The sequence below is a fragment of the Penicillium verhagenii genome, assembly GCF_028828195.1.
Source record: "Penicillium verhagenii strain IBT 33310 chromosome Unknown utg000012l_segment0_segment0, whole genome shotgun sequence".
NCBI classification, from domain to species: Eukaryota; Fungi; Ascomycota; class Eurotiomycetes; order Eurotiales; family Aspergillaceae; genus Penicillium; species Penicillium verhagenii.
The window spans coordinates 1-13,200 of NW_026643176.1; the positions used below are offsets into that span (position 1 = coordinate 1).

At 45.3% G+C, this 13,200-nt stretch overlaps 5 protein-coding genes across 5 annotated transcripts; 3 read left to right on the forward strand and 2 right to left on the reverse strand.

Annotated features, from left to right (window-relative positions):
- Positions 1-2,597: 2,597 nt before the first annotated feature.
- On the reverse strand, positions 2,598-2,978 carry N7466_010674 (uncharacterized protein; the record flags this gene model as incomplete). Its single annotated transcript, XM_057170063.1, has 2 exons — positions 2,598-2,795; positions 2,850-2,978. The coding sequence occupies 2 exons, from the start codon at positions 2,976-2,978 to the stop codon at positions 2,598-2,600; spliced, it is 327 nt and encodes a 108-aa protein (XP_057015795.1).
- A 1,652-nt stretch (positions 2,979-4,630) lies between these two features.
- N7466_010675 (uncharacterized protein) lies at positions 4,631-5,182 on the forward strand (the record flags this gene model as incomplete). The annotated part of the gene is made up of 2 exons (XM_057170064.1): positions 4,631-5,028; positions 5,056-5,182. 2 exons carry the CDS (start codon positions 4,631-4,633, stop codon positions 5,180-5,182), a joined length of 525 nt encoding a protein of 174 aa, XP_057015796.1.
- Positions 5,183-5,747: 565 nt separating this feature from the next.
- N7466_010676 (MCT family MFS transporter) lies at positions 5,748-7,156 on the reverse strand (the record flags this gene model as incomplete). Its single annotated transcript, XM_057170065.1, has 3 exons — positions 5,748-6,707; positions 6,773-6,914; positions 6,981-7,156. The coding sequence occupies 3 exons, from the start codon at positions 7,154-7,156 to the stop codon at positions 5,748-5,750; spliced, it is 1,278 nt and encodes a 425-aa protein (XP_057015797.1).
- A 460-nt stretch (positions 7,157-7,616) lies between these two features.
- On the forward strand, positions 7,617-9,847 carry N7466_010677 (putative C6 transcription factor; the record flags this gene model as incomplete). Its single annotated transcript, XM_057170066.1, has 2 exons — positions 7,617-8,081; positions 8,147-9,847. The coding sequence occupies 2 exons, from the start codon at positions 7,617-7,619 to the stop codon at positions 9,845-9,847; spliced, it is 2,166 nt and encodes a 721-aa protein (XP_057015798.1).
- A 789-nt stretch (positions 9,848-10,636) lies between these two features.
- N7466_010678 (uncharacterized protein) lies at positions 10,637-12,478 on the forward strand (the record flags this gene model as incomplete). Its single annotated transcript, XM_057170067.1, has 1 exon — positions 10,637-12,478. One exon carries the CDS (start codon positions 10,637-10,639, stop codon positions 12,476-12,478), a length of 1,842 nt encoding a protein of 613 aa, XP_057015799.1.
- Positions 12,479-13,200: the final 722 nt, after the last annotated feature.

Genomic DNA, 13,200 nt, shown 5'->3' on the forward strand with positions numbered 1-13,200 from the left:
ACCCTAAACACCCTAAACACCCTAAACACCCTAAACACCCTAAACACCCTAAACAGCACCCTAAAACAGCACCCTAAACACCCTAAACAAACAAGTTAATTTATCCTCCACTTGGTAATATGGTGGTCCACAATAGCCAACCGTTCTTGAATAATTATGAATCCCTAGACACTGGCGGATGAGGCTGGCCATCCACCGGCGATTCTCATTACGCGAGATAATCTTTGAATGTGGCAGGCCGAATTTCAAGTGCTTAGAGCCCCGAATTTTAGTTAAACAAACCTTCCACCAGACCCGGGCATTCGAGGAAATGAGGTAGATGGAATGGAAATATAAAGTGCAGAATTCCAAAACGCCAACCCTCGGTCGGAACAATACATCATATATCGGTTCTGAGAAAGGCAGTATCCACTAGTACTAGAATAAACCAATAATGCCATTACATAGTACTTAAGATGTGTATATTCTTATAATTCTAGAAGCAAGGGCTCCCTTATGCTAAATGAGCAATCGTAAACAGTTGACTCAGTCTTAGTGAACACTGGAGCCTGCTTTGATAAATAATAGAGCATGTTTTCATAAACAGTTGAATAAGCATTCGTGAACAATGACTGAGCATGCGTAAACAGTTGACCGGCTTTCTTAACATGGCCAGCTTCGAAAAACAGTGACCAGCTCTGAAAACAATATATGGGTAGTGACTATATTAACACGTTAATAAGCAGACCGTTAATACGGATTGAGGACGAGTTGACAAACGGACTGAGTCGCTCAGACGGTGTGTCACCCCTCGTGCACATTTCGTCCCACTTAGGGAAGACCCCGCCTGAATGATCTATTTCTTAGGCCAAAAGCCATTATCAAGTCCTTACAGTATTAACAGACAATACTGTTATAATATGCGGCTAGTAAAATCTAGAGCCAAGCCGACACATCGTCATTTCCGAAGTATCTACATAAAGATTTACTTTGGGATTGGCTTATGTATTACATATTTCTGTAGTCATACGTCTCTTTGCGAATAAGTAGAACGTTCACACCACTAGATCCTGAACAATATAACATAGAACTCAGATTCGTGGCGTTAATCTTCATAGTGATCACTCAGTATTGTGACCATTAAGAAGTCTACACCATCTTCTCTTAGCACGAGCCTAATACATCATCAAACAGCACAGGTAAAAATTAGTCAACCACATACTACGTACAATAAGGCGATGAAGTTAAAACTCAGTAACTCCATCTTTCATAAAGGTCAGTTCTAGAATTATCCTATAATATTATATAATATTGATATATAGAGTATTATTATAGTATATTTCAAAGTTTCGGTATGATTTTGGTATTTTTGAAGTATCACAATTTCACACATGCAAACAGCAGATTTTCCCGTACTGAAGGCCAGCCTCTCCTAACTGTATATTTTCAGGACTTGCTGAAATTGTTTGTGCTCTCGATAACATTCCAGGTATTCTTTCTTCCATTCAATCCAATGGAATGTGTCCATATTCCCCATACATTTCTGAAGGCCGCCAAAAAGTCCCAGGAATCCTTCCCAGTCAGCAAGATCGTAGCCACAGCAAAATCGGAACAGGTGGATAAGACGACCGCTCTTGACAATTCGTCCAAGATTTGGGTATCCCTTATCTTCGAAACATTTTGCGAAAAATAGTTCATCTTCACCAATAGATGCCTGACCAGCATAGAAATTCGCAACAGGTAGCAGGATAATTGGCGAATTGAACGCTCCTGATTTTGTATCGGTATACGCCCACTCCCAGTCAATGATTCCTGTGATATTAAACTCATCATCAACCAGTATTTGATCGCCCTTGTCATCGGCATACTTCAAGTAAAACTTTCCATCATCAAGTTCACCTAAAGAGCAGGCCTTTAAGACATTATCCAAGAGAAACCGATAAATCAAAAATGCATCTACTGCTTATTCAACATATGACTCTTGCCGAACTATCAAGTCCAAAATTAATTGAATGTAGGCAGTAAAGTAATCCTTTATAAACACAAATGGGCCAATTGGTTTCATCTGGGAATCATAGTACTCGGTTAAGTACTCTCGTGCGAATAGTCCAATATCAAGAGATCCGGGGTGATTCAAAGAGCCTATCAGGGTGAAAGGGTGAAGAGACAGTTCTAGATAGATATCCGCAAGCTAGCCTATTACTTTTCTTCTTTGCTCAGCGGTAGCAAGGGACTAGCACAATAAGCGCCCTGGCAGCTTCTCCATAAGGATATATCCAACACCAACAGGATTCGATTCGCAAAAGTCGAAGTCTTTGACTTTTAGTGCTGGGACCTTTGTTCCACTCAGAAACTACAGAGTTGAGACCTCACTCCGCAGGATGTAATCCCGCAGGGCTACTGGTGGAGAGGTGGCATTTGCTCTTCTAATACACACTAGCCAAGTAATTCCATCCTTAAACAGGATCTCAATATGAAAATTCATCCCTCCTCATAGAACTCTATGAGGAAGAACAAGAAAGAATGGATATGATTGATTTGTTCAAGGGAGGAGAGAAGGAAGAAGCAAGATGCAGCCTGCAAACTGGAACTACAAAGGGAAGCACTGACAAACATGGTCACGTGGTTCCAACACCTCCCATGACTGACCCTCGGAAGGACGTATTGTAATGAAGGCCATGTACTATAGCGCAGGGTATTCCTTCACGAAGAGCCGAAGCGCGCGAAAGCAGTGCAGAAATATCAATTTTACCAATAAGCTTGGTAATCTCATCTTGTTCTGCTTTCTTGGCGGCGAGGTCATATTTGACTTCTTCCTGTACATAGTATAGAGATTAGTCTGGTCCATGATAGAGCTCTTTTTTACTTACTCCCCATTTTGGACATTTATGGTATTTTGGTCCCAGATGCTTCACACAGAGATGGCGATTGCATAGAATGCATTCCCCATAAATGCGAACGGCGGTGTTACTGCAATCCTCACTATCACACGGCCACATTGTGATTTACCGGGAGTTTTCGATCTTTTGACAAGAGTTCCTTGTGAAAGTTAAGACCTCATCCGTGATGCAACACCCAAGTCCGCAAGACTTTGTTAAGTGATTTTGTGTTGAGTGCGCCAAGGGCGCGATTCTAAATCTTTGGAGTCTGGACTTGGGAGTCTGGACTCTGGACACACCGCTAATTTGACACGTGACCTGTGCAGATAGAGCTAATGTATGAGTCCTGAGTCCTGACTCCTGTAACCTGTTATATACGAGCACTCTGTCACACTTTACGCAAAGCCTTCGCTTACTGAGGCTTCTCCTAAATTGGTGGGCAGCCAGGTAGTAGTCCCAGCGAATCAAAGCTATTATTATGCTTTTAAAGGGAAATCAGATAGGTCATCTGTTAGAGAGGGGTCAGGTGACCCCCTCTGGGTATATCTAGATTCCAGTGCTTGCCTGCTTCCTTCCTTCCTTTTCCCTTCTCTCCATCCCCCCGAGAGAGATTGTCCATAGCCAATCCAGTGCTTTTCTCTCTCCGTTCTTTCCTTTCCCTGAGCAGCGGTTGCATTCCTTCCGCGCTGACACTCACTTGTGTCAACCCCTCACTTGTCGCAACTCGTGAGTTATGCCCCGGTCACAGACTAGGTAACATAAAAGGAGATTACAGACCGCCGATTTCTTCTTTTGTATTCCTCCATTTACTTATATCCTGATCATCAGTCAATTCCCCCTTGCTTTTCTTCAATCAACTTCGCAAATATGCCAAGTCCTGCGATCAGGTGTATGAAAGAGGGCTGCAATAGTTGGGCAGAGGAGGGATCGCGATATTGCACTAGCCACAGTAACAGGCATTTATTAAGCAAGATCTACCAATACTGACTCATAGTTCACAACAGAATGAAACTTTGTCCAGAAGCAAAAAGTTCAAGTTCTCAAGGTGAGAGGCTGAGAGCTAAGTGCGCTAGGTGAAGTAATCGTATGTGAGAACCACCTTGATATATTTTCTAGCTGGCCCTTCTAGACAATATCGTGGGTTTTGGAAGAGGCTAGCCACCCTAAAATGATCATTTTCTGGTGGAAAACTTGGGAAATAGGTCATGTATGATGTAACTCCGCTGGTTGTTGAGTGAAGAATGAGCAGGAAGCCCTCTCATTTGGGATCTTTTATGAGCGCATACCATGTGCATGTGATCAAACCATGCCGCCTGACTGCTGGTCAATTAGATAAGTTCTTCGATATTGAGGATAAGTACTACATAGTACTATGTACATTAACCGTATGGTTTTCCTTAATAAGCAGTGTTTGATCAGGTGATCTGTACTCTTACTCCATGTCTTGTAGATAGTAGCTTGTTTCCTTCCTTCTCTTCTTCTTCCTTCCTTCCTTGCAGCACTCAATATTATCACATTGCGTTCTCGCCCTCCTTTCCCTTGTAAACTTCGTGTCTCTTCAGGTTATGAGCCCTCGTGCCAGTCTTCAATCTAACCCGTTGATCGACTGCCCCGTTTTGTGCTGGGATTCCCTCGCTTACGCCGGTTTCCCTGCATTCCCCGCGTTCCAGAACCCCCTGTAACACATCTTCTGTATGCAGTATCCCTGCACTTTCCCCTCTTCTTTGCATCATTGCATTCCCCCCCCTTCGTCGGTTTCTACGCCTACGTACATGTCAAATCTGCGGCGTTCACAGCGCGTTTCCTCGAGGCCACCCGTATCCTACAAGGATCACGACTCCTCGTCAGACGACAACAAGTTACCGCCAATCGCAGAACCCATTGACCCCTCGTACCGCGCATCAAGAAAGAGGTCTAGGACTTCAATCTCATCAGAGCGCATCGCATCGGAAGAACCGTCTTCCATCGCATCGCCGGCTGCAGTCGCTCGGACGACATCACAGCCACCGTCTTCTCCCGCTATCTCTGGAAGCTTTCCAGATTCGGAAGTACGACAACATTCAGAGGAACTCAGATTCCCTCTATCCCCAGGATCACTTGCACGTATCCTCCAGTCGACAAACTTCACGGGCCAAGGTCGCAGCGATCAAACGCCCTCAACACGTGAACAGTAAATTGTGAGGACCATTCAATATAGAACTATGTTGGTAACCATGACTATGGATGCAGGACTAAAGGTGAGAATCTATGAATGGCGAAAATTAAAGCTGTTCTTGTTTACGGGTTCGTCTGATCAAACTGCCAATGTTGGGGCTGCCGCTTGACCGGTCACCGAAGCGTCACAAATTCGATCAATTGTTGATAACCTGAAATAGCCAAGCCCTCTACCTTGGCTTACAAATTCTAACATCAAGCGACTAAGCTTATATATATCAAATATATACTATACTATATAGAGACCACGCAGTTTGAAATGACTGTAGACGTAAAGTCAGATGCCACATGCAGGCAGAGATACAGAGGGAACATATGAAGCGGACACGAACATGTATACTAACGATTTTGATAATATAAAGAGGGGAGGTTTTCTGTCCAATTTGAGATACAGAGTCAGCTTACAGTCTTAATTGACTTGGCATTTAACTAGCAATGTTCTGTCAACTAACATCTCTTCAAATAGGACAATGCTGATAAAACAACGTCACCCTAAACTAATTTGTCTCTTGGGGTGGTGTGATGATAATCATGATCATGACCGCCATCTTTACTTTGTCGACAGGCGCACTTGCAACCACATAGGTATAATTTTGGTGAAAAGAACCAAGCAGTATCAATCATCAGAGTTTGTGCTGGGAGCCAGACGAAGGTTATCTGAGCTAGTCATGCAGCTTAGATTCGGGCAAAGGGCCCTCCTCCCAACCAAAGCTTTGCTCCCAACATCAATAATCCGCCTATGAAAACCGAAATGCCGCTGAATATTGCGGCCTGGGTATAGCCAAGATAGTAATCTATCAGGGCTCCTGCAATGGGAGTCCCAGTCAAGCCAGCCAGCGATATGACGGCCATTCCCATGCCGAGATAGGTACCGATATGGCCAGGTGTGGGCGCAAGATGGGCGATACAAGGTGACATCAGTGAAACAATGGCTCCAGAGAAGAAACCGTAAAGACCCGCAAAGATGATGATTGCCGCATTTGACTCGGTGGCAATCCAGCAAAAAAGCAGAATTCCTGTACATACACCAAAAATAACGATTGTATTAAATCGGCCAACTCGATCCGCTGTTATGCCAGGAAGAAGTCGACCAAAAACAGATGCAGCATTGAGGATCGATAGAAGGTATGAAGCTAATTTGGTGTTCATTCCGTTGGCAATGGCGTACTCTGTCAGGTAGAAGAATGGAGTGAAGACGCCCCAAAAAACGAGGAATAATCCAGCCAAGAAAAGGGAGTAGGCAGTTTGTTTAAAGGCGGAAGGTATTAGGATTCTGCCTTGTCGAGGAGGCAGACGTGGTCTGACCGTGGCCAGTGAGATGGAAAGCAAAACGAACATGACGAATCCAATGATACGCACAGTCCATGCAAAGCCCAGTGACTTGCTGTCAAGCATTCTACTCAGGGCAATGGGGAATATGACGCCTCCCAAAGACGATCCAGTGACAGTCACACCCAAGGCGGCCCCTCGTTTTTCATGGAAGTAATGGGATACTGCTGTCATGGCGGGTGGGAACATAATGCCAGATGCAAGTCCACCTAAAACCCCCTGTGCCAGCATAAACTGATAGTAATCTTTGCAGAGGGATGTCATCATAACAGAGAAGACGAACGCGATGGCAGCGGGCCAGAGCACCTATCATTGTGGCGGCCACTATCAGATACTGGAGTACCATGTAAGAGCTTGGCGTCATTACTCACCCTTGCACCAAATCTATCAAACAAAGGTCCCCCAACTATACCTCCGCCCAGCAGAAGGCAGGTTTGCACGGATCCTATCCAGGCAATAGTCGACCCAGACCTGTCCACTAGCTGATGTGTTGAGTAATATGTCTGGTAAACACTAAATCCGGTTTATTGGTATCAGCAAACTGTTCTCGTTGGCTACTACTAGGCTCCGGGCACTTACCCATATGCATTGAGATAACCAAAAGTGCAAAATGAAATGCAGAAAGCTCCAGCGACAACACTCCAAGCACGAACTCCGCCTTCCGGAAAGGCAGCTTGCGGCAAGGTTATTTTCGTGTTTCTTTCAAGATCCACGCTGTTCTGGTTGGACGCGTCATTATTCCGTTCAATTGTCATCTTCAATTCAGATGTTGGATACACAACGCGATTCGAAGTTGTTCCAAAATTCTAAATGGATCCCAATAAGCAAAGAAAAACGAATCCTCATGCTGAGTATTTATATTTGAGACTATGTTTCGGGAAATTGTGGATGAGATCGCAATCGAAATGCCAGTGAGGTAGAATCTCGGCCACTAATTGGTAAATCGTGACAGCGAAGTGATCATATTGGTTTCGCCCGCGGCCATCTTGATCGATTCTTCGGAGATAAGTACGGGATAGTACATGTTGATGTAGATATGATCTCGGGTAATTGTGGATCGGTCCATCCTCGGAATAATCGCTTAGAGCCGCCTCAAAATAGTTTATCCATTCCGAAATAATCTCCGCGGGTCTATTATCTAGCCATGAACTTCAGTAATCAGTTATCACCGACGACCTTAATAGCCCTCGGTATTACATTTTCTGATTATAAAACATGGATAATTCGGGACCAAGGAAGCGCCGACGTCCAGCTCTCTCCTGTGTTTCATGCCGACGCCGGAAAGTCAAGTGTGACCGCAAAACCCCTTGCGGGCAGTGTATGCTGCTCCCTAACTCAAAATCATGCACCTATACCGATGACGACTGCACCATTCTATACGAGCAGTCCCCTCGACCAGATACAGAAATTTCGCCTCAAGTCTCTAAATTGGAGTCGGGGATTTTAAACCAATCACGCAACTCGACTTGTGGCGAACACCAAGCGCCCGGAGAAGACGTCAGCTTGGCTCAACGCGAATCCCACAAAGACGCTCGTCCTCAACAACCACAAAACAACATTGAAACAATCCCTTCAGCACCAGAGTCACAAAAACAGCTCTCTGCTCCTACTAGCATTCTGGGTACTATGTCAAAGACACGAATATTTGGTCGTGGGCATTGGATGAGCTCGCTTTCCTCAGTATGTGGACGCCGTCTCTGGGTTGCGGATATTCTTGTATTTTATTTGCTAACATGGGCACATAGGCGGAAAGACTGCGCTCAACCCTTGACCCGCTCAGTATAGGAGTTTACACGCCACAGCAACCGACTAACGATCCATCTGGACTCTACGATGTGGTGAGGAAATGCAAACAGCTAGCTCGCGATATAAAGTCGCAACGTCCTAGTCGAAGTCCGCTATCCATAGATGTATATCAAACATTGCCTAACCATGCGGTCACCGAGGAGCTCGTGCAATTGTACTTCGACTCCTTTGAATCATGTTTCCGAATTCTTCACCGGCCTTCGTTCCGACAAGAATATGAAGCGTACAAGAAAGGTCCCGAAACCGCCAGCGACTCTTTTAAAGTTAAACTTCTGCTCGTGATGTCCAACGCTGCCTTTTTATACGATGATGCTGCAGGGATACAAACTCAGCTGCGTGACAAAGCCCGTCGGTGGATTCAAATCTCTCAAAATTGGCTTTCAGCCCCTATCGAAAAAGATCGTCTGACACTTGATGGATTACAAGCTCATTGCCTGCTGCTTCTCGCTCGCCAAGTAAACTGTGTCGGGCCGGATCTGGTCTGGATTGCAGCTGGTTCATTGATGCGCATGGCAATACAAATGGGCTTGCATCAAGACCCAGACAGATTGGGCGAAATGACACATTTACAGGGAGAGATCCGTAGGAGACTGTGGTACACGATCATGGAGATAAACTTACAAGCTTCATTGGACTCGGGGATGCGACCGATGGTCACTACTGAAGACTTTGACACCAGACCACCGGCTAATTTGAATGATGAAGACCTGGAGAAGTTAAAGTCGGGGTGTTCCTGGGGTTCCGATTCGGCGCCAACAAGAACTTCTTTCCAATGCATCCTAGCAAATTCAATTGCTTTAAGGCTGGAAGCTACTAAAGTTATCAATGTGATGCGGAAGGAACCTGCTTATGATCATGTTCTTGATCTCGGAAAGGAGCTAATGGTGGCCTGTCGCAATGCGACTATCGCCATCGATGCGCATAAATTGGCTGCCAAAGGTCTATGGCGAAATGATTTTCCATATACCTGCTGTGATCATCTTCACCGTCGATTCCTATTATGCCTCCATCTTCCCTACGCAGTGAAAGCAGCGCAGAATCCGATGTACACATTCTCTTCAAAGGTAGGTCTAGAAGCGGCCCTTGATATAGTATCACTCCTCGAGGATGATACTTACCGTCGGTTGATGCTTGTCGGGGGTGGCATGTTCCGAGATGTTTTGACACGGGCTGCGATGTTGATATTTTTGGAATTGATCTCACAGCTGGAGAACGACAGTTCCTCATTTGCCAAAATGCGCAATCAAGAACGCAGAGAACCTTTGCTCAAAAATGCGAGGACAGTTGTCCAGTATGCACAAGATCGACTTTGGTATGGCGAGACCAATGTGAAAGCCTATATGTTCGTAAGCGTGACATTGGGTCAGGTGAATGCCATGCTCACGAACTCATCTATAAAAGATGCCATTGTCGCGACTGCCCATGAGAATATTATCATAGCAGGCGATATACTGCGAACTAGAGCTGCTAGTCTGCTCCCGGGAACGGCTATGGATCCTGATTTAGCATATGGAACTGTCGATGAGGCAAATTCCTTAGCCTTGCTCGAGGATATTGACTTAGACTTCATGGGCGAGGGAAACATTGATTCTGGGGTTGCAAGCTCTTGGTTTTTACAGCATTGGGGGAGTACAACATAGTGCTATTATCTATATAACCTCACATCCGCGGGAACATGTGCAAGGTTTATGAGCAGTACTATTCAGACCTCTACCCGGAATAATATGCCTTGGTATTCGCGTCTTGAGAAATTCTTTCAGTCACGTAAACAGTCAAACTCTCTCGGCGCCACTTTCATGAACTCTACTTATGGCTGAGCTTTCCACTGAAGTGAGTGACCATTGCCTTCGTAGGAAAGCGACTATGTTCAGATAACAGCAAATACGAGCAGAAATGACTATGTTTGTATGTAAACAGCGCTGCGGAGGGGGGGGGGGGGAGAAAAGAAAGGACGTAGGGAGTAGAAGAGAAGCAACCCGGAGCCCGGCGGGCCGGAAATTAGAAGCCGGAAAGACGTCACCTGACAAATGTTCCAGTTGTTTACCTCAAGAACCAATCTCTCCCCACAACTTCTCCGCAGCAACAGTCCAACTGCCAATCAACATAATGTTACCCAAATATTTGCAAAACAGCTATACCCGCTATAAGGACGACACAAACAGTTTCGCAGCTTGGTTAGTCGAGGCAGCATTGAAATGTGGTCACCGACCAAACAACCTCCCCTCGGTTACTCCTTCGCAGAAAAAGTCCAAAGGCAAGGGGAAGTCCAAAGGAAAGAGCAACAATGATCAGCAAAGAGTTTCCACCGAACCCACTCAATATCGCCCAACAATCAAGGATCTACAACAGCTCGCTGAGGTGGTTTCAAAGTCGACCCTTGTTGTGCCGAGGCAGATTCTTGCTATTGCCAAACGAGAAAGATTGATCTCATGAATGCTGCTGTTGTGACTGATGGTGCCATACAACTTGCGCGGGATCTCGTGCAAGTGGTTGTGGAAGACTATGCCAGTAATGGCATTCCCTCAGAGAGCCTCCAGCAACTGATCTTCAACGCATGCTCCATCAGTCGAGGCATAGTACCCACTCCATCTGCTGAAATTGGCCTTCCATACAACAAGGATATGGCAGATGTAGCCGAATTGTGCTATTTCCCAACCCTGGTTCTCCTAACCTCATTCGCGGATGTTCTACGCCAGAATGAGTTGCCTGTTTTCAAGAAAGGTTATTTCGGAAGGTATGATCCTTCAGCGACCAGAGAGAAGATGTCTGTTGGCCAGAAATTTCATGAAGACAAAATCATTTTACTTCAGCTGCTTCCGGAATTTTGCATCTTTGGATATAAATCCCAAATGCCTGCCTTGGATGTGATTACCACAGGACTCGCGGAATTTTGCAAAACCAAGAAAATTACTCCATGGCTCTGCTTTGCATCTCAAATTCTGCTTGATGTCCACCACATCATGCGTCACAGCCAAGTCAGTGCACTCGATGACCTTCGTATGTCCGGACTGCGCATTCAGAGAACAGTCGCGGAATATTTGAAGATTTCCAAATCACACCCACAGCCAAAATTTTGGCCAAAGGAAGGAGATGAAGAAATAAAGGATTTGCACTCAACAGTGGAGTCTTGTATTATTGAAGATCCTATCTACGCGATTAAAGTCGATGTTCTTCCGAGAGGTCATGTTCCCGAAAAACATGTGCTTTTCTCTCAACATACTATCCTTTGTGGTGTGAATATGTTCCACCTCAACATGAGAATGCAGTCGGTCGGTCAACGCCTCATCACGCAATGGTATGATGTCCAGCAACTAGCTTTTTTGTACAATCTTTTCAGACAAGCACCCATGCACGCCCATCTGAGCTGGCCTGACATGGAAACGTTCATTAAGATACACGGCGAATCACACATCTTCATCGGGAGCCGACCCAGGAATGCTAGCGAATCTCTCAATAGACTTGAGCTTGCGACTGGTATATCATCAGCTACCAAATTTGCCCGTGATTCGCGCAACCGAAGTGCCTTTCACCGTCCCAACGGAAAGAATAGCAGAATACTTGAGCCAACTACTACCGTTGCGAACCTATTCCGTGGCCAGTATGTCGCTGGTTGCCGGAAAGAAGATGAAGGCATCGAAAATATCGACAAAGTTTTGGACGCGCTTTCAAAGGAAGCGGGCCTCGAAGCCACTAGCAAGGAGGCCCAGCTTAGAAATCCTCAGAAGATACTTCAACGAAAGTGGGATCAGACTCATCATATCGGCACGATCCAACTTCTCGCCCTCATCAAGAACAAGTTATTCGAAGAAGAGCCTGTGATTTTATTCAACTACTTTGGCATGCATAAGCGCTCTCTAGAATTGCTCAGAGAGATCAAGGCGAAAGAACACCAAAAGTTCGTGCAGTATTTTACTCCATCTTACATGCCTGATGAGTCTTTCATTTCCAATATTGTTCTATTGGTCCATCATGTTGCAAAAGGTTCTGCACAGAATGCGAAAGACATGGGGATCACGCCCAGGGCCCCTGGTGCTCAGATTATCAGTCGGATTGTTGTGAGCTGCGGCGATGTTATGCAAGTGTATCTGCGCAAAAATGGGGATGTGGCCTGCAAAGAACTCAAGATTTTCTGCAAGAACAAAACACCAATTCAGGAGATCGCCGAAGATGACGGTGACAGGTCTAAGCAATTCATGTCTTGGGTCAATTTCGAAGACGTTCTTGGTCCTAAGGCAATGGCCTCACTTATGACCGGTGTTCCGGTATCTTAGCCTGATCATTGAATGACCTCCAGGGCTACAATTTCGAATCTCTTGGTCCCACTTGTACAACAGGTAACATCTGAACAAACCCTTCCTCAGAGGTATGTGGTATTCACTGCAGGGCTGTAGTACTTTAGGCCTATTGTTTCATCGTGAGATGTCATGTTAAACTTTTCAAAAATTCTATTATAGACACCCTTATATCATATATGTAGGTAGCTCGAGTCGTCAAATATTTGGGGCCGCGCAATCGCGATAGCCAATCACAAAAAACCCCATCGGCAAATCCTCGTGGAAGTCGGCTTCTCTGTATAGTTGAGCTTGGGCATTCTGGAGTCTCTACGAATTCGTCTAATTCTTATTGCGTACAGGGTGAACAGAGCAGGAAGTTTCCACTATTCATTACTAGTAGTATCTCTTCAGCTGTCACCTCTAAATGAGAAACTAATTAGAACAACGAATATGAAAGCAGACTGGTTCAAATGTTGCCAGGTCCGCTTTTGACACTCACTTCTCTCTCTCCCGCACACACACACACACCTCCAATCTTCTATTTAGTCCATCGAAATCTAAAACACCCTTGGACCTCATCGCTCTTCATGAAGTTCGTCATTGGGGTTTTACCTATCTCTCTCTCTTGATCTTTTTTTCCCCCACTGTATCTCCCAGACTGGGGAGTCTTGCTGCAGAGGCATTGTGATCACCCATGAGAAAATGTTGAATCAGGATCT